This window comes from Schizophyllum commune, assembly GCF_000143185.2.
Source record: "Schizophyllum commune H4-8 unplaced genomic scaffold SCHCOscaffold_1, whole genome shotgun sequence".
In the NCBI taxonomy this organism is placed as follows: Eukaryota; Fungi; Basidiomycota; class Agaricomycetes; order Agaricales; family Schizophyllaceae; genus Schizophyllum; species Schizophyllum commune.
The window spans coordinates 3,497,331-3,521,953 of record NW_026089538.1 but is presented as its reverse complement, the minus strand read 5'-3'; the positions used below and the strand labels follow the sequence as shown (position 1 = coordinate 3,521,953).

General features: G+C 57.2%; 11 protein-coding genes across 11 annotated transcripts; 8 read left to right on the top strand and 3 right to left on the bottom strand.

The window, feature by feature from the left end:
- Positions 1 to 64: 64 nt before the first annotated feature.
- On the top strand, positions 65 to 1,729 carry SCHCODRAFT_02563237 (uncharacterized protein). Its single transcript, XM_003034816.2, has 8 exons — positions 65 to 124; positions 177 to 260; positions 308 to 392; positions 446 to 514; positions 569 to 638; positions 819 to 892; positions 941 to 1,043; positions 1,093 to 1,729. The coding sequence occupies exons 1-8, from the start codon at positions 82 to 84 to the stop codon at positions 1,441 to 1,443; spliced, it is 879 nt and encodes a 292-aa protein (XP_003034862.1). The 5' UTR covers positions 65 to 81; the 3' UTR covers positions 1,444 to 1,729.
- Positions 1,730 to 2,105: 376 nt separating this feature from the next.
- SCHCODRAFT_02484057 (uncharacterized protein) lies at positions 2,106 to 4,120 on the bottom strand (the record flags this gene model as incomplete). Its single annotated transcript, XM_003035663.2, has 9 exons — positions 2,106 to 2,383; positions 2,439 to 2,513; positions 2,570 to 2,690; positions 2,741 to 2,817; positions 2,865 to 3,108; positions 3,146 to 3,398; positions 3,465 to 3,564; positions 3,619 to 3,899; positions 3,948 to 4,120. The coding sequence occupies 9 exons, from the start codon at positions 4,118 to 4,120 to the stop codon at positions 2,106 to 2,108; spliced, it is 1,602 nt and encodes a 533-aa protein (XP_003035709.1).
- A 252-nt stretch (positions 4,121 to 4,372) lies between these two features.
- Positions 4,373 to 6,106, top strand: SCHCODRAFT_02484941 (ClpP/crotonase; the record flags this gene model as incomplete). Its single annotated transcript, XM_003034817.2, has 8 exons — positions 4,373 to 4,408; positions 4,440 to 4,571; positions 4,621 to 4,672; positions 4,750 to 4,813; positions 4,860 to 4,927; positions 4,978 to 5,170; positions 5,225 to 5,636; positions 5,687 to 6,106. The coding sequence occupies 8 exons, from the start codon at positions 4,373 to 4,375 to the stop codon at positions 6,104 to 6,106; spliced, it is 1,377 nt and encodes a 458-aa protein (XP_003034863.1).
- A 1,242-nt stretch (positions 6,107 to 7,348) lies between these two features.
- Positions 7,349 to 8,811, top strand: SCHCODRAFT_02608091 (Indoleamine 2,3-dioxygenase; the record flags this gene model as incomplete). The annotated part of the gene is made up of 2 exons (XM_050344289.1): positions 7,349 to 7,596; positions 7,652 to 8,811. Coding segments are annotated over 2 exons (1,360 nt in total), but the record flags the coding sequence as incomplete, so codon positions are not given.
- Positions 8,812 to 9,416: 605 nt separating this feature from the next.
- On the top strand, positions 9,417 to 10,500 carry SCHCODRAFT_02608085 (uncharacterized protein). Its single transcript, XM_003034819.3, has 3 exons — positions 9,417 to 9,851; positions 9,910 to 9,990; positions 10,044 to 10,500. Exons 1-3 carry the CDS (start codon positions 9,508 to 9,510, stop codon positions 10,249 to 10,251), a joined length of 633 nt encoding a protein of 210 aa, XP_003034865.1. The 5' UTR covers positions 9,417 to 9,507; the 3' UTR covers positions 10,252 to 10,500.
- A 113-nt stretch (positions 10,501 to 10,613) lies between these two features.
- Positions 10,614 to 12,069, top strand: SCHCODRAFT_02608082 (uncharacterized protein). The gene is made up of 2 exons (XM_003034820.2): positions 10,614 to 10,957; positions 11,005 to 12,069. Exons 1-2 carry the CDS (start codon positions 10,622 to 10,624, stop codon positions 11,983 to 11,985), a joined length of 1,317 nt encoding a protein of 438 aa, XP_003034866.1. The 5' UTR covers positions 10,614 to 10,621; the 3' UTR covers positions 11,986 to 12,069.
- Positions 12,058 to 14,839, bottom strand: SCHCODRAFT_02526629 (uncharacterized protein). The gene is made up of 6 exons (XM_050343514.1): positions 14,681 to 14,839; positions 14,379 to 14,620; positions 14,202 to 14,322; positions 13,585 to 14,150; positions 12,508 to 13,538; positions 12,058 to 12,453 (listed from the first exon to the last, which is right to left on the bottom strand). The coding sequence occupies exons 1-6, from the start codon at positions 14,786 to 14,788 to the stop codon at positions 12,158 to 12,160; spliced, it is 2,364 nt and encodes a 787-aa protein (XP_050203099.1). The 5' UTR covers positions 14,789 to 14,839; the 3' UTR covers positions 12,058 to 12,157.
- A 92-nt stretch (positions 14,840 to 14,931) lies between these two features.
- Positions 14,932 to 15,925, top strand: SCHCODRAFT_02608078 (uncharacterized protein). The gene is made up of 6 exons (XM_003034821.2): positions 14,932 to 14,993; positions 15,048 to 15,110; positions 15,160 to 15,199; positions 15,265 to 15,418; positions 15,491 to 15,613; positions 15,664 to 15,925. The coding sequence occupies exons 1-6, from the start codon at positions 14,951 to 14,953 to the stop codon at positions 15,874 to 15,876; spliced, it is 636 nt and encodes a 211-aa protein (XP_003034867.1). The 5' UTR covers positions 14,932 to 14,950; the 3' UTR covers positions 15,877 to 15,925.
- Positions 15,926 to 16,055: 130 nt separating this feature from the next.
- On the bottom strand, positions 16,056 to 16,927 carry SCHCODRAFT_02563216 (uncharacterized protein; the record flags this gene model as incomplete). The annotated part of the gene is made up of 6 exons (XM_003035665.1): positions 16,056 to 16,270; positions 16,326 to 16,416; positions 16,469 to 16,565; positions 16,620 to 16,737; positions 16,790 to 16,824; positions 16,875 to 16,927. 6 exons carry the CDS (start codon positions 16,925 to 16,927, stop codon positions 16,056 to 16,058), a joined length of 609 nt encoding a protein of 202 aa, XP_003035711.1.
- Positions 16,928 to 17,285: 358 nt separating this feature from the next.
- Positions 17,286 to 18,204, top strand: SCHCODRAFT_01055286 (uncharacterized protein; the record flags this gene model as incomplete). Its single annotated transcript, XM_050340946.1, has 4 exons — positions 17,286 to 17,492; positions 17,547 to 17,710; positions 17,737 to 17,903; positions 17,957 to 18,204. Coding segments are annotated over 4 exons (786 nt in total), but the record flags the coding sequence as incomplete, so codon positions are not given.
- A 255-nt stretch (positions 18,205 to 18,459) lies between these two features.
- SCHCODRAFT_02484257 (uncharacterized protein) lies at positions 18,460 to 24,378 on the top strand (the record flags this gene model as incomplete). Its single annotated transcript, XM_003034822.1, has 20 exons — positions 18,460 to 18,516; positions 18,566 to 18,714; positions 18,762 to 19,362; positions 19,413 to 20,402; positions 20,456 to 20,623; positions 20,670 to 20,781; positions 20,831 to 21,180; positions 21,228 to 21,427; positions 21,479 to 21,697; positions 21,744 to 21,893; positions 21,942 to 22,104; positions 22,145 to 22,282; positions 22,331 to 22,540; positions 22,592 to 22,769; positions 22,819 to 22,928; positions 22,980 to 23,147; positions 23,195 to 23,320; positions 23,372 to 23,914; positions 23,962 to 24,291; positions 24,352 to 24,378. 20 exons carry the CDS (start codon positions 18,460 to 18,462, stop codon positions 24,376 to 24,378), a joined length of 4,989 nt encoding a protein of 1,662 aa, XP_003034868.1.
- Between the last annotated feature and the right edge of the window lie 245 nt (positions 24,379 to 24,623).

Sequence of the window (24,623 nt, the reverse complement as noted above, 5' to 3'; positions counted from 1 at the left end):
CGTGCGAATTTCCTCCTGAAGCGGGCAAGCTTGGGCAAATTGCTGATGTCGGTTGAACTCCGCGCGTCTTCCTCGTGTTCAATGTCTTCTTCTGCTACCATGGGTCGCCGTCTTTACCTTGGAAGTGAGCGGGAGCGGCGTCTTCCGAGGTCTACAGGGTGCTGATGGAGTCGCAGAGCTTCCCCCCGACACCGCCCCGGAGGATGTCAAGAAGACGTTCGGTGCCTATGGCACGGTCGTCGACTGCAGGGTCATGACTGGTACGCGCGAGCGGGTCCCCCCTCCGAACAGGCACTCACCCTCGCAGGATTTGGCTTCATCGAGTACGAGTCCAGCAAGGATGCTGAGGACGCCGTCAACGAGATGAACGGCAAGACTTTCAATGGCAACAGGTACGCGTCACTTCGCCTCGTGTCGCGTTCTCGCACTCATGCCCCTCCCCCAGCATTGCCGTCGAGTTTGCCCGCGAGAATCGCCCGCGCCGCGAGCCGTACGAGCGTGACCGAGAATACGGGTATGGGAACAAAGAAACTGACAGTGCCCCGGGCACACTGCTGACCTTTGCCAGTGCTCCCCGCCGCCGCCCCGGCGGTTTCCGTGTTCTCGTTACGGGCGTCTCTCGCGACACTAGCTGGCAGGTACGGACTTTCCCCGGTTACGGACCTCCTTGGAGCATTCGCGGCTGCAATCCCAAAAACCATCCTGGCCTCGCACGAGCAATTTAACCCATGGCGCCGATCATATCCTCCCCGGCTGTGGCCTTCCCTGCGAATATGGTGGAGCCCTGGACCCTAATGCCTGTCTTTCCCTCCTCGTAGGACCTCAAGGACTTTGGACGTGAGGCCGGTAGCGTAACCTTTGCCGACATTGACCGGGACGTTCCCGGACAAGGGTGAGTGAAAAAGTCTGTCAATCGGACGCGCATCTAACAACTTTCCAGTGTCCTCGAGTACATGTCGCGCGACGATGCGGACCATGCTGTCCGCTATCTCGACCGCCGTGACCTTCGTGGACACCCGGTTAACGTGACTCTTGATGATTCTGTACGTGCACAGGTTAATATGCCCCAGAAATCTGCTAACGGAATACCAGCGTGGCGGCGCCGATAACTATCGTCGGGACAGCCGCTACGACCGCGACGATCGCCGCGACTATGACCGTCGTGACTATGATCGTCGCGATGACCGCGGCTACCGTGGTGGTAGGTCCAGGTCGCCCCGGCGCGACCGCTACGACGACCGCCGTGCGCGCTCTCCCCCGCCCAGGCGAGACCTCGACGACCGGAAACCCTCAGGGTACGACGGTTATTCTCGCTATGATTATGATTATCCATATGAACGTCGTAGACCCGACGATCGCGATCGCCGGCGTGACGACAAAGTGGAGGACCGGCCGAGCAGGAGCAGCGGGGGCGACAGGGACCGTGACAGCAGCCGTTGGTGATTTGGTCTAGGTTCGGGAATAGGCGCGAGGTGCCCGGGGACGGGACGAATGGACGGACGACGAAGAGGTGAGGATCAGGTCCCCGCGGATTCCAGGTTTTTTCTCTTTCTGGCGCGCCTTCAAAAAGACGGTCGTAGATGTGCTCGCCCAAAATGCTTGTTCGTATGGAGCGGATGGTGTATCCCGCTCAATGGTGTATTCCGCCTTGCCTTGTACTCCTTCCTTGGTCGATACGCGTGGCCCTGAAATCGGATCCTCTATATAATTGCGCGACGGGCAAGGCCTTATTCAGTGGAACGGGCAAGGCCTTTCGTTCAGTGGACCGGGTAATTCCTCGAGGAGGCGCTTCGAAGGTTCGGTCGATGACGGTAACGGCTTCATCGACCTCCAGGACGGTGGTTCGCACGCGCGGCGGTTGTGCGGCTCATGCCATACCCTTCCCTGGGAACGTCGGGTTACCTGAGGTCGGCAACAACAGTCGCAAGCCTTCGGTTACTCGCGCAACATCAAGTTGCTGACTGTCGGCAGCCATTGCATTCCACGGACCAACGAGGGATTAAATCGGAGGAAGGTTCCGGGAGGGCTCTTGCCCAACATGGGATGAAGTTCGGCATCAAGGCATGATCCTCTTTTGCGTAGTAGTCTGTAGTCTCTTCCTGTATCTATGTACAACAGAAGAATAGAACAGAATTGTCTTCCAACCCCAACCACGCCAGATCCTCCTTCTCGTCCGTAAGTTCGGCCGCGCCATCGTGCATCAGCAGCCATACTCGAACGCCTGTACGCCGCTTCATTGCTTTGGCAATACGCTGCTTGAGTGCTTTCAATGGTAGGGTGGGCAGTACGCGCAGGGCGTGGGGTTCATGGGTGGATTGGATGTGTGCGGCGTCGATGGGGCTGATGGAGGTTGGGGACGAGTCGAGGGGGTAGAGTTTAAGTTCTTGAGGGTGGGATGAGTAGGCGGAGGGTGGTGAGGATTTGAGGATCAGCCGTACCTATCAGACGGTCGCGCAGGTTTTGGTGGTCCTTTGTTACTGGACGATCTGCAACGTCGGGCGCAGTGCCATATTCTGGTCGCAAAGGTGATTATTAATGTGAGGACTAGGGCGAGGAAGAGAACACATACTCTCGCATAGCCTGCGATATTGAGGGTGCTCTAAATCGCGAACGGCAGCAGAGGAATAAGTTTGGGCGGAAATGTGGGAGATGTAGAAGAGCTCGCTGTCCGTTCGCTCTTTGGGAGAGATCTACTCGAGTGGTGAGCACGGTGAACAGACGAATATTATAAAAGCCTGACACCAGAGCCGTCTAGTTGAGTGAGGGTGGATATTCTGGCAATGACAAATAACCGGGCGTGTAGGGCTTGTTTTGCGTCTGTAGAAGGCTGAGCGATAAGTAGAGCGTCTTGACGATGGACTGACCAGCAATAATTGGATTATCTGCAAGGGACAGGCTTGCTAATGCCGGACACCAGCCATGTAGTGCATCGATGTCAGACCATGAGTTAATCTCATTTGTGGCCAACGACAGATGTTGCATGCTCTTCAGCGCGCGCGATGGATCCCGGCATGGTGGTATGCTCTGAATTCCATTCCCCGCAAGCGTTAGGCGTTGCAGTCTGCAGATTATTGTCACGCAAATATTCAAGCAAGCAGAGGAGCCCAACTTGCGAGTGGTATTCTTGCAGTCGCTCACACACCACCGCCCAGTCGGCGCACTCATTGCCTTCCAGGTTGATTGCGCGGATCCCAGGGTGCGCTGCACACTGCGCCGAAGGCGCAAGGTCGGTGAGGTGATTGTACCCCATCTCAATGGCCTCGAGGCGCGGCATGGGCGCGGTTATCTCCTGCATATGCGCCCACGGAGTGAGTGTGGCATTGAGGAGTAGCTCCGTCAGGCGAGGGAAGGCAGCGGCCAGCCGCGCGGGGTCCCGAGGCATCTCCAGGCGAGTGTAACTAGACACGCGGACGGGGCAATCGCCACGGTCAGTGGCGCAGAAGCAGGGTCAGCGGCGAACTTACTTAAGCGCCAGGCGCTGCAGGTTGGGCAATTCGGCTGCGATGTCCGCCACCACGTCCCACGAGGGGACGAGGCACTTGGATAAGTCGAGCCCGCGTATATCTAGAGGGTGAGGTCGTTGGGGACGGGATCTATGGGAGGCGGAAAGCTACACACTAGGGCATGCTTGGCGGATCGTACCCGGGGGAGAGTCGCAGGTGGCGACAAGCTCGTTGTCGAGGCTTACCTCCCGGAGGCGTGTGAGATCTGCGAATTTGCCACGAATTTTGTCAAGGTTGACTGCCTCGACTTCGATGGCGCCGTTTGAAGAACCAAGGATTATGGTCTCCTGCTTTCCGTGGTACGCTTCGATGTACTTGGATTTGAGAGCGTCGAGGAAAGAAGTGCCATAAGATATCTTATTCGAAGGTCGAATGAAGGTTCCAGAGTTGGGAACGCTGTGTGACCGTAAGGATCAGCAGGTCAACGTTATGAATTTCACTGACTTGCACGTAAAGTAGGACACTCCATCCTTCGTTCCGCTGTGTTTACCTCGCGAGGGATCATCCCACTCAACGCCGATCCATGTGCCTTGAGTGCCATCTACAGGTCCCACAAAACGGACTGTTCCAATGTGTCCAGAATGAGATATTCTAGTCCCATTGGCTGGAAGATCCATGTCGGAATAAAGACGCTGATGAGTGAGCGCGTTGAACTTGAGTCCGTGAGAGTGTGACCCCGCTGAGCGTCACACCGGGCCGGAAAAAGCCGTGGCGCGTCGCGAATTAGTGTGTTAGCGCTTGCCTTCGTCCCCGTGCACCTTAAAGCGCAAATGCAGCGCTCCACCGCCGCCCCCTTCTTTCTTCGGGCCATGACCCGCAACAGCAACGCAAGCAGGAGGACTGCCGCCATCGCTCAACACCTTTCCAGAATGTCGACAGACGCATCAGCCGCACCGGCTGCAGAGGTGCGAACATATGCAGAACATACTCTCTCAGGTCCTCATATGTCCTCAGCCGCTGGTTAAGCTTGAGTCTGTGCTCTCCATGCGCAACTATGTGCTGAACCGGCCAGCAAAGCTCAACTCGCTGAACACGGAGATGCTTGAGCAGCTGCGACCGAAGATCGAGGTTGGACGTCTCTCATACGTCAGGGGAGGCAATTCTCATTATTGCGCAGGAGTGGAACAGATCGGACATTGCCTCGACAATTGTGGGAACTGGCACTGGCCGTGCGTTCTGCGCGGGGGGAGACGTTGCACGTACGTCCCGTCATGAGACCGGCTCGATCATCACTCACTTCCCTCAGAAATTGCGCTGGATTCTCAAGATGAGGGCAAGCGCCCCACAGCCATCCGCTTCTTCAAGCGCGAGTATGTACTCCTCTCGATGCCCGACCTGTCGCTAAGCCATTCTCAGGTTCGAGCTCGACTACATTCTTGCCTCCCTCAACAAGCCCTACGTCGTGGTTATGGATGGCATCACGAGTGCGTCTTCCTAATCCCTCATCACACGCTTGCTAATGTCGTTCACACAGTGGGAGGAGGTGTCGGCCTTTCCGCACCTGCGCCATTCAGAGTGGCGACCGAGAACACGGTGTTCGCGATGCCGGAGACCAACATCGGCTACGTGCCAGACGTTGGCGCAAGCTACTACATGTCCAGGCTGGACGGCCAGCTCGGCACTTATCTCTGTCTCACGGGCACAACTTTGCGAGGACGCGACGTCTTGTGAGCACATGACATACCTAGTGCTCTCAGTCCGCTAATCTCAGGTGTGTTTAGTGAGGCAGGCTTTGCAACACACTACATCCCATCCCGAAGGGTACCGTCCCTTCTGGAGCGCCTCGCCAGCGTCGAGGAGTCTAATTTGACCCTCGTTGACCGCACAATCGAGGAGTTGTCTTGCGAGCGGCAGCCTGAGGAGGGCCCTTTCCACTTGACTGGGGAAGTTCGCGTCGCACTCGACACTGCCTTCAGGCATGACACCGTCGAGCAGATCGTGGAGGAGCTTGAGGTCATGGCGGAGAAGGACAGCAGTGAGGCTGTCAGGCAATGGGCATCTCAGACGCTGTCCACGTTGAAGGTCCGGAGCCCGACAAGCCTGAAGTTGGCACTCTATGCCATACGCCAGGGCAAAAACTTGAACTTGATCGACGCTCTGAGGATGGAGCATCAGCTAGCGACTGCCTTCTGCGTAAGTGCTTCTGGCATATCGCCTTGTCATCGCGCTCACCCTCCCCACAGAATCAAGCTTCGCCTGACTTCGTCGCCGGTATCACCAACGTGCTCCTTACGAAGTCAAAGGAGCCCACAAAATGGCAGCCGGACAACCTCCAGGGGGTCACCAACGATATCATCGCCCGCTTCGTCGACAAGAAGTCCCCTTTCGTCGATACCAAGGGCCAATCCTTCGACATCCCCGCCGACCTCGCGAAGAAGCCGCTCCCCTTCCCCTACCTATACGCGCTACCCGTCGAGGACGAGATCGCGGCGATGGTCAAGGGTTCGCACAAGGAGAGCGGCGGCAACGCGCTTAAGCGGAAGGAGGTCATCGCGAACTTTGACCGCCTGCGGGAGCACAAGATGGGCGTGAAGGAGAAGGTGGAGGAGGTGCTGTCGCGGCGGTGCACGGAAGACAAGGACGGGTTCCTCGTGTGGAATTGAGGCGGCGGGTGGGTAGCAGTACGCCTGCGGTAGATGTTGTATCGGTATAATCTCCACTCGATCTGATTGCTTCCTGCGGATGAAGCGGACTCGACTGGTTCTCGAGCATCCAGGCAAACACTTGCGGCCATAAAGGACAGGGTTCGCAGACGAAGGCGATGAAAATGCAAATTCTCAGCCACCGACGTCTTTTGAGTTCACATGGAATATTCCTCCGCTTCGTTAGGATCTCATCTCGTCGCTACGGCGCTCACAACTGGGTTCTGCGCAAGGTCCGTCTCGACACGTGTAACCGACAATGCCTGCCCTGCGGGGATAAAGCTCACGTGGAAGCGCGGAAGCTAAACATGTTGAACTTTGCGAAGTGCGCTATGCGCCTGGAAGCGGTGTCTCGGGGCTGCTGGATTTGGAGTCGGATGGTCTCGTTTTTTCAGCAGTGTCTCTCCGATATGCAGGCAATTGTGGGTCAATCTCCGATTTGCAGTGACCCTTTGCAGTCAATCAGTGCTAGTGCTGACTGCAAACTAGCATTGAACGATGATCAAGCCACCCATACTTTTCCTTAGGTGTAAGCAGAGGCACTTGCAGAGATCGACGCTTGCCTGATTGTCATCTCCGCCCGCCCGAGAAAGGGAATGCAGGGCGTGTACTAGTACAGGGATGCGGCGATCGGGGGTTGGGCTGCCGCACGCAGACCGCGGTACGCTGCTCATCGCCGCTCTGTCAAGCTACTCTTATCAGGACAATCCACAGCATCACTCTGTCGGTTGACGGTCAGCCAAAACCTGACTGCTCTTCTCAGCGCGCGCCACCAAGTTCTTCCCGCTTCCAGCTTGCCGTCACGGGCTGGCTGCGTTGCCCGAGGGGAAATCCAGCAGACAAGGGAGAAGCGAGAAGTCTCGCGCGGGGGTGCCTGTAAACAGCACGCGAGGGAGAGTTCAGAGCGGTGCGATGGGCATTGCCATTCCAGGTTCATGCTTCGCAGGGCTCCGTGTAGATCTCGTCTTCGCGGGGTGCTGATGAAGACGTCAATCCGAGTGCAGTCAAAGTTCTATGGAATGCGAATGAGTGCAGCGTTGACCCACGGGCTGCAGAGTATATAAAGGCCAGGGTGGCGAGGGTGGGGGATGCAAACCCACATACCTCTACCACTCCACAGTGATCATACATACTCTCCGAAGCATTTATCTTCATCATGGGCTTCCTTCAAAGACTCTGCTCGTTGCTTGCGCGCCTCTTCTCTATGTTGCTGCGGGCGTCGGGATGGCTTTTGAGCTGTCGTCGACGAGCTTTGCCACCACGCCCTCTCTCTGACTTTGACGTCGACGCAAACACCGGCTTCATGCCTCGACGCCCGCTCCCGAAATTACGAGGTAAATTCGACCTGTGGGAGGCCGCACTTCGCAGCGCAACGGAGACGCTCGTCCTCGGCTCGGATGAGAGTGAAGAAGCTGCACAGAAGCACCCGCAGGGAAGCAGGTGGAGGAAGGCTATCGAGCAGGTAAGCTTGGCGTTGGTGCGGCGAAGGCAGTTACACCGACTCACAGTTTTCTCAGCTCCCCGTACTCGACGTGGACGAGCTCACGTGCGACCTCCGTCTCCTGCAGCGCGCGCACTACGTGCTGGCCTACCTCATCCACTTCTATGTGCACTCTATCCCGGACGGCGAGCTTGAGCCTGGCGCGCCCATTACCATCCCCCGGCCCCTCGCCGCTCCGATTACGGCCGTGGCGCAACACCTGAGGATGGCGCCGGTCCTCACCTATGCCGACACCATACTCTGGAACGTGGAGAAAATCAACGAGGACGGCCCGCTGACGATGGACAACCTGCGCACCGAGACTCTATTCTCGGGCACAGAGGACGAGTCCGCGTTCTACATGTCCCAGGTCCGCTGCGAACTGCGTGGCGCCGAGCTGCTGGGCATCATGGCCGACATTGCGAACCTGCCGCCCTTGCGCGCGAGGGACGCGGCGATGGTAGCGGAGGTGGAGGGCGCCCTTCGGCGGCTGTCGGGAGATATTGACGAGCTCACCGAGGTCATGAAGGGCATTCGCCCGACGTGCGACCCGCATGTCTTCTACTGGCAAATTCGGCCATGGTTCGTTGGTAGCAGCGAAGAGCATCCCTGGGTCTTCGAGGGCGCAGACGCCGGCGACGACCTTCTTGGTCCCTCTGGCGGCCAGAGCTCGCTCATGCACGCCATCGACGTCTTCCTCAGCATCGACCACGAGCTGCGCTACTCACGCACCCCCGCACCCACCGCCGAAAACCGCAAAGCGGACACGGGCTTCATGCGGCGCATGTGGCGCTACATGCCCGGGGCGCACCGAGACTTCCTGGAGCACCTCGAGCAGGCTCCTTTCCGTGTGCGGGACCTCGCTGAGGAGACTCCAGTGTTGAGGGATGCGTATGACGATGCGGTGGCGGCTTTGAAGCGCCTGCGCGATAACCATATGCGCATAGCGGTGCTGTATGTCGTTTCGGCGGGCAGGTCATTGCCGCCTGGTTGCCCACTGTCCGCCATGGCCAGAGCGATGGAGAAGAAGGGGCCGTCCGGGGGTCGATCGAAGGGCACTGGTGGGAGCGAAGTGTCCGCATTGCTGAAGGCCGGTAGAGATGCGACAAGGAGGGCGATGCTAAAGGACAGCCTGTAGTATGCAACCTTCATTGTTGTAGTCGTTCTTGGATTTCATGCTGCATGCGGTTTCGTTCGAGCTGGATTTGGCCGTTCACCTCGCTGGCTGACACAGTCTGCACACCTGTACTTCGTAAAGGATGCTTTGGCCCTACAAAGGACTGATATGAAGTGCAGAATTTGTCATGTGACACCTCTCAGTCGTTTCAGCCATTGAATACTTCAGAGTTACTGCTTTTGGACACGAAAGGGTGGGCAACATGATGGTCGTAAAAGGCAAGTTGTGAAGACAAGGGCGTGGGAAGGTCCAAAAGTAGTAATTATGACCACGCGCCGCTGATCCGCTCCACCTGCGGATCAGGCTTGGCGTTCTCTGCCCCCGCCTCGACCCCGGCATCCTCGCACTAACCTCATCTTGCTCGCCTTTCGCCTCGCGTCGTTCTGCAGGCGATGTACGCCATTCGCCCACGTAGCAGGACTCAGAATGGATACCTCGGAAGAACTCACCCAGCGCAAACAGGGCTGGAAGTCGAGGGCGGTGTTGCCTTCACGCCCAGAAGCAAGAGAACAACGAACCGGTGACCCTGAGGTAGCGGCGCGGGAATTACGTCAATCACCGAGTTGAGAGGTTGGTTGACTTTACATATAAGGCCGAGAAGGCGACCGGCCCTTGAAGGCGACCACCGTGACCACACGTCCGCCCTCTCGAACGACGACGACGAAGACAAGTACGCGTCCGAGCCAGATCCAAACGACAGCCACGATGTTCTTCACGATCTTCGCTCTGTTCACTGCGTCCCCGATGCTCGTCGCGCTCATCCTTTCCGCCGCGGTCCCCTTCGCGGCAGCGGCTCCCTCCTTCGCTGCACCCCCGGCTATGTTCCATTCGCGGCGAGCAGAGTCCGATGGGCCGTGTGTTCCCCCTTTCAACGGCGTTGGCGTCTCCGTAACCAACTCGGCGCGAGAGTGGGGTGTGAAGCAGCCGCCCGCGGCCAACGCGTCCGTCACCAGCGAGTCCTCCAACCCGAACAACGCAAGTATGCTCGCCAAGGTTGACTTCTTCTTCCACCCGATCGAGGGGGACGATGATTCGCTGTTCACCATCAGGTGCGTTCCAGTGTTTTCGGAACGTATGTGGCGTACTGACGGACATGCCATCGCACAGCCCGGCAGGCAAGAAGCACCTCGCTGTCGCGATCACCGAGAGCGGGAATCTGACGCTCGCCGATGCAGCCGACGATGACGAGTATGCAGCCCCTCCGTTCTCCGTCCTTGCCGGCGATTGACATTCATTCACAGGTCGCAGCACTGGTCGGTGCAGTGCGACTACTGCAACGCCGACTCCTCCATGCAGGGCCAGTTCTCGTACGGTTGCAACATCACATCCGTAACGAACGGACAGTGCGTCGAGATCGCAAAGGATGCGAAGGACGCCAACTTCCTCGCACCCTGCGCCGGGATCGACCACCAAAACTTTGACCTCTGGACGAAGTGCGACTGGTGCTGAACCTGAACTGCCGCCAGGTCATCGTATTGCCCTCACGGACCCTCGAATCTCTTGGACTATCACTATTCGTCTCGCTTGCAGACATTATTACCCTCGACCCCGTCTCCGGCTGTTCGCTCGCTCTTGTGACATTTAGTACCTTACATACGGACCATAGTGAACAAAACACATAAAGAAGACAATGTACCATACCTGTATCCCTCACGTGCATTACGCTCTTGCAATGCTACCTCACGTTCCGGCCACGAACACCTTGTTACACCGGCAAAGTTGAACTTCGAGTCCCATGCGCGCTTGCAGGCGCGCATCACGTGCACGGGCGGCAGTTTTCGCACCGGCTCGCGCGGCGCGGCACTCAGTCTCTGCGCGCATGGGCGGCGAGAACAAGTCGAAGGCGCCCTCGGGAGTGAAGGCCGTGCTCCAGTACACGGGCATCCCCCCCTCTTGGCTTGACTACCGCCCCAAGCTCCCCTCGCGGAACTGGCTCATCTTCTGGACGGTGACGAGCACGGTGACCGGCTACTATGTGTACGATCGCCGCGAGTGCAAGCGCATACGGCAGGCGTATGTGGACCGGGTCAGTCATCTTGCGGAACGACCGCTAGGTATCCTGGAGCCGCCACGGAAGGTCCGGGTGTATGGATGCAAGTGGCCGGGCGACGAGGACTACAACGCGAGCATCAAGTACTTCCGGCGGTATATCAAGGTGCGTGACGGGTTTCGGTGTACCATAACTGCACTGACACTTTTCAGCCCATTCTTGTTGCTGCAGGCATCGACTACGACATCGTGAACGGCAACAAGAGTGGAGAGCTCGCGCAGAAGATTGCGGACGAGATTCGCGCGCGGAGAAGGGTGGAAGCAGGCCTTGACAGCCCACCGATTCACCTGCTGGCGACCCCCACATATGTGCCCCCAGAAGTCTTGGAGAAGCGCGCGGTCGAAGACGGTGCTGTCATCATCGGGCGCCCGGCCTTCAAGGAGTTCATGCTCGGCCTCGCGCGCGGCTGGACGGAGGGCTTGCAACCCGTCGACCGCGACGAGGCACTGGCCAACGCTCTCGCGGACGACGGTCACTTCGACGAACCCGAGGAGGGCGTAGCTCACACTCCCAAGCCCGTCACCCAATACACGCCCCCACCAATCACCCCCACCCCCGGCACGGACGTCGCGCCGCCCGCCACCATCCCGCCCATCCCTCCTCTCCTCCTCGTCTCCTTCGTTGATTACATCGGCTTCGGCCAGATCCCCTACATGCTCTGGGACTGGTTCAACCAGCGCGAGCGCGTGCGCGCGGGCGCGGAGGCCGCCTACCGCCTCGTCATGCGCCAGACGCGGCCCTTCCGCGAGGTCGCCACCCCCACCTCGCCGAGCGACCTCGCGTTCGACAAGGACAAGGAGGCGTTCTTCAAGAGCTCGAGCGCGGAGATCCCTGCGGAGACGGCCAAGTCGCGCGAGAAGTACTACGCGGAGCTGCCTGCGAGGCTGCAGGTGGCGCGCGAGCTTGCGAGGGGAGTGAGGGAGCCGACGAAGGAGGAGGCGGCGCACCCGCCGCCGACGGAGGTCGAGTTGAGGCAGGAGCGCATGAACAAGGAGAAGGTGTGGCGGAATAGGGTGGACGGGTGGGAGATCATTAAGCCGGCGCAGAAGGTGTTCTTCGACGAGCGGTTGCGGGGCTTGTTGAGTGTCTATGTCGACCCGGAGGAGACGAAGGAGCCGGAGACAAAAGTATGATGGATATCCGCTAGACTACACTACTGACCTCACCTCACTTGCTTATTGTAATGGATGATAATGCTCATGTGCCACGAAAGACGCATCAAAAAATTCCGTCCTGCAAAGCACAAGGTATGCCACATCCCGAAGTATGTATGGTACAAATATGTTACATGAGCAAACGTTCCCTTCAGACTGCCTCCTGTGCTCTGAGCCGCGATCGCAAAAGCCGCGCAGCTCTCGTCCCTTGTGCCGGCACATACGGACTTTGCATCTGCTCCTGCGTCAATCTCTGCTTCTCCGTACTCGCGCGCGTATTTGGTAAGGGGTAGCTCTCGACGCTGGACTCGCTAGAAAGGCCGCGATGCCGTGGAGGCGAGCGTTGCATGGAGAGCGAGAGCAGGTCGGCGGCCAGGGACGTTCGCAATGAGCGCGACGTGTTTCCCGGAGCCGGAGTCTGAGGCAAGGGGAGGCTTTGGGAGGCGGCTAGAGGGCTAGGGTTAGTGAGCATTGGGAGGAGTTGAAGCGGAGGAAGCTTACGTTGTGTGCCGCGGGCTAGGCGGCGCACTTGCGGGGGCACCTTGGGCAAGAAGACGTTGGCTCTCCTGGCAGGAGGGGCAGAAATAGGAGACGCAGGAGCCTGGAAGGATATATGCTCTCGCGTTTGTGCGTCGTCGGAGCTGAGCTCGTCACTGTATCCCTCCCTTGCATCCGCGTCGTCGTCCACTTCCTCCTCCTCGTCACTCCCTTCGTCGCTCTCCTGTCGCTCCAAGCGCGGGTCCCGATTCTCCGCATCCTCATCGTACGTCTCCGCTTCGATCCCACCCGCTGACAATGCGCTGTTATCCATCAACTGATGCACGACCGCGTCCTCGTCTTCCAGTGTCTCGGCCGGCGGCTGATCGTCTTCGTCCTGCCTGAGCTCGTCTTCATCCCTGCTGTCATCTTCTTCCACCTCCACCGGAGGTTGCCCATCCTCGTCTCCATCCTGGACAAATGGATTCTCCAGCCCCTCCTCCTCACGAACAGCCTGCATATACTCTTCGTCTTCCGATTGAGACGACCCGGGAACATGCCGCCGCTCTCGCTGCTTCCGATTCGGTCGAGGCGATTTCTGGGTTCGTGGCGGCGAGGGCTCGGTGGAAAGCCCTCGCGAGCGTGCGCGGGTGCTGCCCGCGGGGGCGTCCTCGGCGGCGGGGATGACTGGAGCACGGCGAGGCTTGATGCGTGTGCGGGCTGCGGACTGGTTCCGTGGAGCGGCGGTCCGGGTTCGAGCAGCGATAGTCTGGCTTTGAGAAGCGGGCGGCTGGCTCTGGGATGCGGTGGAGACAGGAACCAGAGGCCGTGATGGTCTGGCAGCAGCTAAGTTTCGTGTAGGCGGTGATTGCTGGCGAGAGGCGGCGAGTCGCTTGCTGATTGAAGGTAGCGGTTGGGTAGATGGCGATGGCGTGTAGCGACTGGCTATAGATGCAGGCGAGGCGGACTCGCGAGGTGAAGCTTCTGGCGTATCTTCCGGGAGTGGCGGGTATATCTGGGACTGCCGTCGGTCGACCAGGGTGGGGCTGGGTGGACTGCTGAGATTCAGCAAAGCTTCCAAAGGCGGTTGCGCAGACTTACCGAGGTTCCTCCTCGTATACCTCTTCCACGGGCTCGACAGCTCGTTGTTTACCCTTGATCTGCGAGCCCGTCAGGCGAGGGCGCTTGTCCCACCTTTGCCGCTGTGCAATCAAAGCATCTCCATCTGAGTGGCGCCGCTTCTGCCCTGCGACTCGCGACGCAGGCTGTTCGTACTCGTACTCATACTGGTCCTCTTCCAGCTGACCCTCCTCGTCTTGGTCCTCTTCCATCGTCTTATCCGGCGCCGTCTGGTATTCCACCTGCGTGGGGCTGAATTCCCTGATCTCATCTTCCTCTTCATAATCTTGTTCCTGCTGGGGTTGCTCTTCCTCTTCGCCCTCCTCTTCCTCCTCTTCTTCCTGAACATAGATATGCTTGGGATTGCCCTGCCGGTACATCCGATTCCGCTCGTACGTGACAGTGTCTGGTGGGTCTTCGCGTGCAGCAATGGCATCGATGAGGGGGTCCAGACGCGCTTGATTCTTCCTGTAGCGCTCGTGCCATGATTGGTAGGTATGGCGCCTGACCCATTCGAATCCCCAAGTATCAGGATCGTCTTTGTCGTACTGTCAGATCACGGTCAGCATGATGTGCAATGGTGACCGGTGGAAACACACCAAAGCCACTAGGCGCTTATACGGCTCTAGACCCGTCCGTCCACCTGCCGACTTGTCGGGCAGATGGGTGGCAAGAAACTGAACGAGGTGCTCGTCGTCGCTGTCGGTGAAGTTCACACGGCTAACGGAGAGGATTAGACTAGGCGCCCCGCGTGCAGCACTCATACTGCAACTTACAACAGCCCCTCCTCATTCCCCGGCCTCCCTGGCATGCCCACCTTACGCGCCTCGTGGCTATAGACGCCCCAATTCACGCACTTGCGCACGAACGTGAGTGGCTCGACCCAGAAGTCGTGCACCCGCGAGTTGATGGGGCGCATAGCATAGCGTAGTTGCAGGACGGTGGGTTTGAGGGTGTAGTCATCCATGAGCACAGTCTCTGCTTCGTCATCGTCGTCTGTCACTTGGCCTCCGTGTTTCTGGGAGGGTAAAGGGAGGAGGTCAGCGCGCTTCACCGCATCAACAACTGGCCAACGCACCTGAATTTCCTCCCTCAGAAGGATCCTCTTATCCCCCTTGATTGTCTTGTGCAGGAAAAAAACAACAGGCCTTCCATCGTCCTTGGTAAAGATGCCGCGCCCGGACATCGCGCCTAGGGAGTACGTGAATCGTCAGCGCTTGTCGTCGTTGATGCGAAGGAGACGCGCTGCTATATTTGGACGACGCGTCGTGGGATCACATCACGTGCTCGGCATCAACTTCAACTTTTCGCACGGTGGCCTGCTTGACGGGAACACTCACTGCAGACGATGCGCGCCATCATTCAGAGGGTTTCCTCTGCTTCAGTAACAGGTGGGATCGTCTCCGTAGATTACTTTCAGCTGTAGGGGCTAATTGTAAAGTCAGTGGACAACGAAGTCGTCTCGCGAATCTCTAAAGGCTTGATGGTGCTTGTCGGCATCGGCACCGGTAAATCAAACGCAAATTATGCATGTTAGAGGGCCTCACATCTGCACAGATGATAGTCCAGCAGACGCTGCCACCATCATCAACAAAATGTGATTAATCAGTACTACAGATCCTCTTCATCTCATTTTCGGTGCTCATAAGTGCCGCCTCCCAGTCTCAACCTCCGCGTCTTCAATGACCCCGCAGACGATGTCAAGATGTGGAAGTCGAGCGTCAAGGATATAGACGGCGACATCCTCTGCGTCTCCCAATTTACACTGCTCGGCAACACGACGAAGGGGAACAAACCGGATTTTCACAAGGCGATGGTAAGTGGAGGTGAGGTCGCAATGTCCCCTCCATCCTTATAGGCCGCGGTGCTGAGTGCTGAGGGATCGTAGCCTTCTGAAGCCAGCCGCGTATTCTACAGCTCTTTCCTCGAAAGCTTAGGAAAAGCGTACAAGCCGGATAAGATCAAGGACGGCAAATTCGGCGCGATGATGAGCGTCAGCCTGTGCAACGAGGTACGGTGTATTCTCCGGAGGAATCTTCAAAGGCTAACGCATATGCAAAGGGTCCAGTCACATTCACTATCGACTCGCGCAAGTTTGAGTACGTAGACCAGCCTTCGAGCGGAACTTCGACACCGAAGGGGAAGAGCAAGGGTGCGAACACACCGAAGGGCAAGGGTGCGGTGACGCCAAGAACTGCAGAAGGAGCGAATGAGGTTGGATTGAAGAGCGAAGGTCCAGATGCTGGCGCCAAGGTAGAGACAAATAGCGGTTGATACGATTGCAGCAGAGACCAGGAGTGCGGGTGAAAGCATGACAGAGCAACGGCGGATAGCAGTCAGCGAGGCAGAGCGAGATAGCGAGACAGCAAGGTACGAGAATGGGCGATAGTGGACAATGACAGAGTAAGCATAGCGGATAGGCAACGCGTGAGAGCAAGCCTCAAGGGAACCATTCATTCGTTGCCTGCTGCGCGAAGGATATTCTTGTATTGCTTGATGAGTGCTTTTGCGTCCGTGGCGCTCTGCAAAGTCGACACTGTAAGTCTGCGTCCTGCCTTACGCTCAGAAAGCCAGACCTTCTGCTCCGCCCGACTGCGCTCGACCTGGTCCCGAGCCTTGACGAGGAAGCTCTGCAGAGTCCGCTCGCGCTGCGCGGGGCGTTCTTCGACTACCAATGCAATTTGAGGACGAAGGCAGCATACTGCAAGATCGACGACGCTTACCGTGGTTGCTGCAAGCGTCGATGATGGTGACCCGGCGGGCGTTGAGGTCTTCGATGACCCGGGCAGCACCGAGGAGGGCATTCGTCTCTTGCTATATGCGGGTTCATTCCAGTTAAATAGGGTGACTGGGTGAAAAGACGTACATCCATTGCCTTGAGCAGCGAAGCGAACTGCTCTTTCTGCTGCTCGTAGGAGACTTCTTGCGCTTCAAGCTCGGCTATTTGGGCGCGCAGATTGTTTCTGTGAGAAGTCACAATCTCGATATACAGGGGAATAGAGAGGATGTGTGCATACGCAAGCTCTATCCCATCGCGAACGAGGTCCTGCACTTTCTTCCGGCCATTGTTATAGAGGGCTTTCTTCTGGCTTTGGAACGCTGCAGTACGCGCAGAGGCCTTCTTCTGCTGCCGCTCTGCAGATACGCTGTCAGTCACATGCAGATCCATCTCCCTCATGGTACCTACTCTGAAGGGCCTCGAAGATATTGCGCAGGTCGTCTCTGGAGGATAGGATATGGGCAGAGATACGGACAACGGGATACACACTCACGCGTCATCGTTGTCCTCGTCTTCACTTTGATCAATGTCGCTATCGACCTTCATGCCATCGTCGCTGTCCTCGGCGAAATGCACCGGGGCCGACTTCCTAGAAGGCGGGCGAGACGAGGCGCGTAGACTGGATTTGGCTTCGGGGGCCTCTGTTAGGTCATGGTGTATGTATGCGCATATATACCGACTTACAGGGTGTCTTGGCCATATCGAACTGCGTGCGAGTGCTAATGAGATGAGGGGAGAGAACAACAGGCGCGTTATTTGCTCATGATTGGCGTTCGTGGCGCCGCCATCATGCCGACGATGCGGTCATGATCACTTCGTACCTTGCCTCCGTCCGCCGAGCTTCAACATGGATTGGTGCGTCTTTTCGGACGGACGGCAGCCATGTACTGAATGGAATGGTAGCTTGGAGCTCAACATACACCAGAAGATCTTGTCTGAGATCGCAGCGCTCGCTGCGGACGAAGGAGAGGAGGAATGCGACTACGCGCAGGAGACGATCTCCAGCAAGCTACTGGAAGCTGAGGTCGAGTCTGCCGAGGTGGGCAGTGAGGCCAAGTCGAACGGAGATGCCAATGGTGCAGAACTTGCCCACCAGGAGAGGGTGTTTATGGTATGTAGCCGGTTGGGCAGGAACTACAACACGACGTCTTACTGTTCATGGTAGCCGGCTACCCGCGTCCACTGCAACATCGGCTTCGGAGAACTCGTCATCAACTTCCCAGATAGCAGGATTGCCTCCTCGATTGATACTATACTACCCACCCTAATCGGAATTGTGAAGGAAATACCCCGCGTCGACTTCGATAAGTCCTTGTACTGGCAGGGTGCGTAGACATCCACGATATTGCGTACAGCGAGCTGATGCACAAGGTAGAATGGTCTCTCCCGGACCAACTTACCTACTCAACGGTGTCTGCGTTGCTTCGTGTTGCTGCCGCGCATCCAGAGGCTGTAACACCTGCTACGGAGGCGATCATCTCGCTAGTGACCGACCTGCGCTCGAGGATAGATCGCGAGAGCTGTATGTCTACTTACTCGCCCCGCTGACCCACATGAAGCTTACCTTCTTTCCAGCCCTCGACATCCTCACCCAGATCATCCCCGCACTGCATGGTTTCTACCGCGCTGTCACCACCACTTCCTTCCCATGGACCTACAACCACTGGCATGCCCTCTCCGCCCAGTTCGCCACCATCTGCGCCCCGTCCGTCGTCGACCGCCTCAACAACCTCCTCGCCGACATTATGCAGAGGGACGGCCCCGACGAGCACATCCTACGCTTCCTCCACACCTTCCTCGGGCGCTACCTCTCGCGCGGGCGGCCCCTCAGCGGCTACTTCGTCGTCTGCTGCGTCCTCGAGATCGAGTGGACGGTCCTGGCGCAGGTGCTCGCCCCGCAAAGTCCCTCGCCAGGCCGCCCGCATGAGGCCGCTGCCGCGAATAAGGCGTGGCTGGCGCTCATGCGGCAGGCGCCGGCGGATGTGGAGGTCGAGGATGAGGAGATCCGCGCGTTTATGAAGAAGACGATCAAGTATGCGATGAAGTGCTTTACGGGGCTGCTTGTGCAAATTGAGGAGATGGAGTCTGAGCCGTCGATTGACACGTATGCTTGGGAGACGATGTCGGAGAGCTTGGTACGCGGAGTATTGCATGATATGAAACCTTATTCTAACGGCTGTGCAGAAACTCGCATCGGTTTGTTCAGTCGCTCTGAAGGACCTGGACGACAAGCTTTACGCTCGTTTGCTCTTGCTGCTCAGCGATGAGTCGCCTATCTCGGATCACCTGGTGCAGGAGGCTGCCCTCAAGGCTACGACAGTGCTTGTGCAGAGGTATGTTAGTTCCTTGTTGCTCTGACCTCTTGCCTGACCTTGGCTAGCTTCCCCGAGATCGCTGGCAATATGGTGCCGCATCTGCGTCGCTTTGTCACCTCTCCTCTGCCCATCTTCGAGTTGGAGTTCATGTCGGATACTCATGCGTCGCTCCCGCTCTCCGCTGCCGCGAAGTGTCTAGCGCTTTGCATCAAGCTGGCCCCGGGCGACGACCTCATCATGTCGAGCATGTACTCCCTGCTTAACTACATCGCCGCCACCAGCAAAGAAATCTACGGCTCTGCCAACAACTCCCAGATGCTCGACAACCCCCTCTACCAACCCCAAGGCGAGGCCACCATCAAGTCCGTCGAGACGGGCCTCCGCGGCCTCACTGACGAGGAAAAACGCCTCGTCGGCATCAGCACAATCAGCGTGGTGACGCGCCTGGCGCTGGAGTTCAAGATGGAGGAGGTGACGAAGCTGACTATTTCGATGTTGCTTCAGAGGTTGAGGTCGGCGGAACCGACGGTGGAGGCGGCGATTGCGTATAATCTGGTGGATCTGGCGTTGGCGGCGCCGCAGAGCTCGTTTGTAGATATTATACGGGCATTTTCGGTCATCAATAGTGCGGCGAATCCGGACGATCCGAGGTTTTCGAACAATATGGTGCGTTGAAAAGGTCCTACAGCGTAGCGAGAGACTGACAAATTCTATAGGTTTTGGCCGCACAGACGCGCCTTGCGCAGGAGCTGCACCACAGACCAGAGCTTTACGAGACATATCTCATTGAGCTCTTGACCTTGTTCTCCGACAAAGGTGTCGCCATCCAGAACGCACAGATATCTAATCGTCATGTGAAGGTCTGTATCTGCCATCCCCAATTTTGCTCGGTCGGACTGACCACCGCACAGATCGACGACATGATAGAGCAATTAGCATCGCTGCTCCTTCCCATTGAGGCCGTGATGTCGCACGAAGACTTCCACCCGGAGAAGAACACGACACCCAGCGTCTTGTCTCTCTTCCGGCACATGTGGTTCCTCTGCATCCTGTTCCAGTTCACTAAGCTGGAGGGCGACGACAACACGGCGATGCAGTGGTTGAGGCCGGCGCTTGCGCGCATAGCAGCGAAGACGCCGGCCCTTGTCATCGAGGAATCGCATGATTCGGTCGCGAGCGACGTCGAGTACAACTCGGTCATTCGCCAGGAGTACGCGCATACGGTCATCAACCTCCATCGCAACCTCTTGACGCACTACATCGGCCTGCGCGCGCACGAGATCCGCTCGCTCTCCTCCGGGCAGGTCATCTTCCTCCTCATGATGCACGACATGGAAAGCATGCGCGCCGCCGTCGGCCTCGTCTCACCTCTCGTCTCCTACTTCATCAACGACAGCCTCAACCGACACCCCGAGCTCAGCGCCTGCATGGACGCCATCGCAGAGAATATCGTCCGCGGGTGCGTCAGCGACCTTAATGTGCTCGCGGGCAGGCAAGCGCTGCCGGAGCGCCTTTCGGGCGAGCTGCGCTTCCTGTTGGTGGCGAGTACGCACCGAGTGGCGAAGGCGCGGGATATTGCGTCAAGATACTTGAACCGGCTGTTGACGTCGTTCCCGTCGTTGATGTGCGATCCACCGTTGGTGTTTGCGATTTTGGATGTGTTGACGCTGTTGAGGCGCGGGTGCGAGAACGAGTTCACGGATGAGGTGCGTCTCATTCACGAAGTGCTTGCTTGAAACCCGCGCTGACTGCTCTGTAGCATAATCCAGTCTACGAGTTCCACTCCGAGCGTTCGGACGTGACGCTGGAGTTGACGGACAGCTACGTCGTCCGAAACGAAATACTGGAGAAGCTGCACAGGAACGCAAATAACTGGCTTGATCTGGCCTTGGCTCGTGCGCCAATGGAACTGAAGGCGACGCTGCAGGTAAACATATTTCCTCAGTGCAATGCAAGTCTCTGACATTCCTCAGCGCTACCTTGCCACTAACCAGTCTTCCGGCTTCGATCTCGAGTCTGCAGATCTTGGTGCTTCGGTCGCTGAGCACTATGGCAAGATGGTTGGCCCCGTGCAACGACAGCTGAGTGAGTCGCACGTGCTATACTAACTTACACAGACTTGACGCCCCTCCAGCATCACTGTCCGCCTTGTCCAACTGTCGTACCGATGGCGCGAAGAGCCTGGCCAGTCAGCTCGCCAACAAGTCTTACTTTGCCGGCGAGGCGGCTGGTGTGCGGTTGGCAAGTCGTCAAGGTGTGCTACTTGCTTCAATTGATGTATGCAGTTTCCTGATCCTTCGCATAGACTCAGGCGAACTGGACAAGCTGCCTCCTACGTCTGCACCTTTAGACGAGCTGCATGCGCTCAAGGCCAAGCTAGCGCAGAGCCTCGAGGACATCAGGAATAAGCACAGCGGCCTTACTGTGCAGAACCTCAAGCGCCTTCTCTTCCGCGCTGCAGCGACACTTCTTGCAATGCCACAGGTAGTCTCGAATCAGATTTTCCAATTGCTATACTGACCAAGGTCCAGAACGACTATATTCTTTTGCATCACATTGTAGTGCTGCCGTTCGAGGTCGCGACGCCATCTTCCATTGGTGCCGGTATCGAAGTGTGGACATGGCTGATCGCGTCGAAGCCGAACATCGAGGTTGCTCTTGCCTCGGAAATTCTGGAGGCCTGGACAGATACGATCAAGCAAGAGAAGGGTCTTTTCTCGAAGACGCTCAAGTCAGGATAGCCTCTTTGATCATTTGAAGCTATGAGCTAACAGTAGTACAGCTACGAAGACCCCTTCTTCCACCCCGTCGACTATGCGCCAACGGACAAGGAGCTCATTGACCGTGCCTCAACTGCAGCACGCCGTCTGACGGTGCCTCATGCGTTGGTACTGGAGATGCTGTTCAGTCGTTTGCAAGCCGCGCGCTACCGGAAGCCCGAGGTCATGTTCATCATCCAGCACCTCGTGTTGCGGACCGCGAAGGCCTTTTCGGAGATGAGGTGAGTTCGTCTAATCCATCAGTGACATTCCGCTCATTGTCGTCAGCACCCATCCATTGGCTCGGGAAGCACGATTCTCGTTTTTGCTCTTTGGCTTCGAGACGCTGAAGAGCTCGCACCTTGACTCGTACTGCGAGAACATATTGAGAGAGAACCTGTACTCTTTCGCTTATTCCTGGTTTGCGGTGCGGCCTCAGTGAGTTGAGTTTGTGCTACATCCGAACTGTGTTAATGGTCGTTGTAGATGGTCGTATGGTGCCAACCGTGTACAGCTAGATGCCGACGTCAAAGTCCTCTCGGAGTTCCTGTCATATCTGCAGCGCGATATCGTCAGCCCCGCATCGGCTGTGACCAGTCTGGCGACTTCACAGCTGGCGTCTCGTGCGTCTTGTGAGTTTCCTATATATGTTCGCAGACCTATACTTACGTCCGCCAGACTATAAGAAGAGGTTGGCTAGCCTCAGCGCACCTTTGAAGCTGCTGGTCGAGAACGAGCTATTCCGCTTGACTGTGTGGGCAAATTCCACGAACGATCCCAAGCGGGGACAAGACCATGTCAGTGCAACGGAGCGCACTTTGTACGACGTATGTTGCACTACAATATTACCTCGCTACAACGACTGACTATCGCAGGCGAATTGGCAAACCCTGGTGAGGACGGCATGGCAGGTCGACCCAGCAATTGCGGTCTTCATGGCGGAGCGGTTCAAGCAACCTGCTGTACGCAATGAGGTCGTAAGGCTTGTGCGCTCGAGTACTCGCGATGTATTGGACGTTGCGGAGGCCGTACCGTACCTCATCGGTGACAACCTGGACGTCACCAACGCACGCCGTGATCTCAGGGTGAGTGAACCCTGAAAGGGCTTGTCAGACCTGTCTCACCATTCCATTTAGTACCTCCTGCTCTGGGCACCTGTGTCCGCAATTATCGCAAACACGTTCTTCGAGCGACGCTTCAAGAACGACGCGATTATCCTGCAATATGCGCATCGCGTTCTGGAAGGGCACCCGGTCGACCTGACATTCTTCTTTGTCCCGCAACTCGTCCAAGCACTTCGCTACGATGATCTCGGTAAAGGCTGCGTATACCCTCCAAAGCCATCTTCTGATACCCTTCTCAGGTTACGTCGAGCAATTCATCTTCGAAACAGCGAAGATCTCGCAGCTCTTCTGCCACCAGATCATCTGGAACATGAAGGCAAACTGCTACAAAGACGATCTCGGCGAACTAGTGCGTGTGTTCCTACATGTATGGCGAGCAGCTGTTGATGTTCGCATGCAGGAGGATCCCTTGAAGCCTGTATTGGACCGCATGGTCAACAAGATCGTTGCATCTTTGTCTGGCGAGGCTCGCGACTTTTACGACCGCGAGTTCGGGTTCTTCAACGAGGTCACGTCGATTTCGGGCAAGCTGAAGCCATACATCAAGAAGACGAAGCCGGAGAAGAAGGTATGGTCCATGCCTGCGTCGCAATGCTTGTGCTGACGACAAACCAGGCTAAGATCGACGAGGAAATGGCGAAGATTGTGGTCGATGTTGGCGTCTATCTTCCTAGTAATCCGGATGGTGTTGTCGTTGATATCGACAAGAAGTCTGGGCGACCCTTGCAGAGCCATGCCAAGGTTTACCCTCTATAGGTGTCCCGGTATACCTTGCCTAACGCTCCATTTCAGGCTCCGTTCATGGCCACCTTCAAGGTTCGCAAGGAAGGGGTGGTCATCAACGAGGACCCGGACTCTTTGCTAGACAGCGACGGTGCAGGCCATGAGCAGAAGCGAGAGTACGAGGTTTGGCAGCAGGCCATTTTCAAGGTCGGCGACGACTGTCGGCAGGACGTGCTCGCGCTGCAGGTCATCGCCATGTTCAAGAACATCTATACGAGCATCGGCCTCACGCTCTACCTCTACCCGTACCGTGTTACCGCGACGGGTCCTGGGTGTGGTGTCATTGACGTCGTACCGAACGCAACGTCTCGGGACGAGATGGGTCGCGCCAAAGTCAACGACTTGCTTGACTTCTTCATCGCCAAGTATGGTGGGCAGGACACGGTCGCCTTCCAGCGCGCGCGCCTCAACTTCATTCAATCTATGGCCGCCTACTCCGTCGCATGCTACATCCTCCAGATCAAGGACCGGCACAACGGAAACATCATGATTGACGGCGAGGGACACATCGTCCACATCGACTTCGGTTTCCTCTTCGACATCGGGCCTGGTGTAAGTCTGCCCTCATCCCATGCCATCGGTTGCTGACCCGTCTCTAGGGCGTCAAATTTGAGCCCAACTCCTTCAAGCTGAACCACGAGATGGTCGTGCTCATGGGCGGCCGCTACTCGCAAGGCTATCAGCTCTTCCAGCTGCTTACCGTCAAGGCCTTCCTCGCCATCCGCCCGCACGCCGAGCAGCTCATCAGCACCGTGCGCCTGATGCTGGACACCAGTCTGCCGTCGTTTAAGGGCGAGCCGACGATTCGGAGGTTGCGCGATCGGTTTGCTCTGGGGCTGAACGAAAGGCAGGCGGCGGACTTCATGATGGGCATCATCAAGAACGCGCATGAGAATATGAGGAGTACGGCGTATGATGAGTTCCAGAGGGTGAGTAACGTCCTTATGATGGGGATGGCGACGTTGGGCGCTGATTACCTTGTTTTTCAGTTGCAAAATGGGATTCCGTACAAGTAAGGAAGCAGAGCCTGAGTCCGAAGTATTATACCTGCACAATCCCGACGCTCCCTCCTTTCTCGAGATCAACCATCTGTGTGTAAACATCGCATCTTGGCTATCTAGTTTGGTCTACACTCTTTCTCTCTATATATTGATGACCCAGTCCTGCATGCGGACCGGAATTACACAATGGTCTTCTTAGGTACCGCGCCAGAGCTGCGCGTGCAGATCGCTCAGAAGTCTCCCATGCCATTGTACTATCT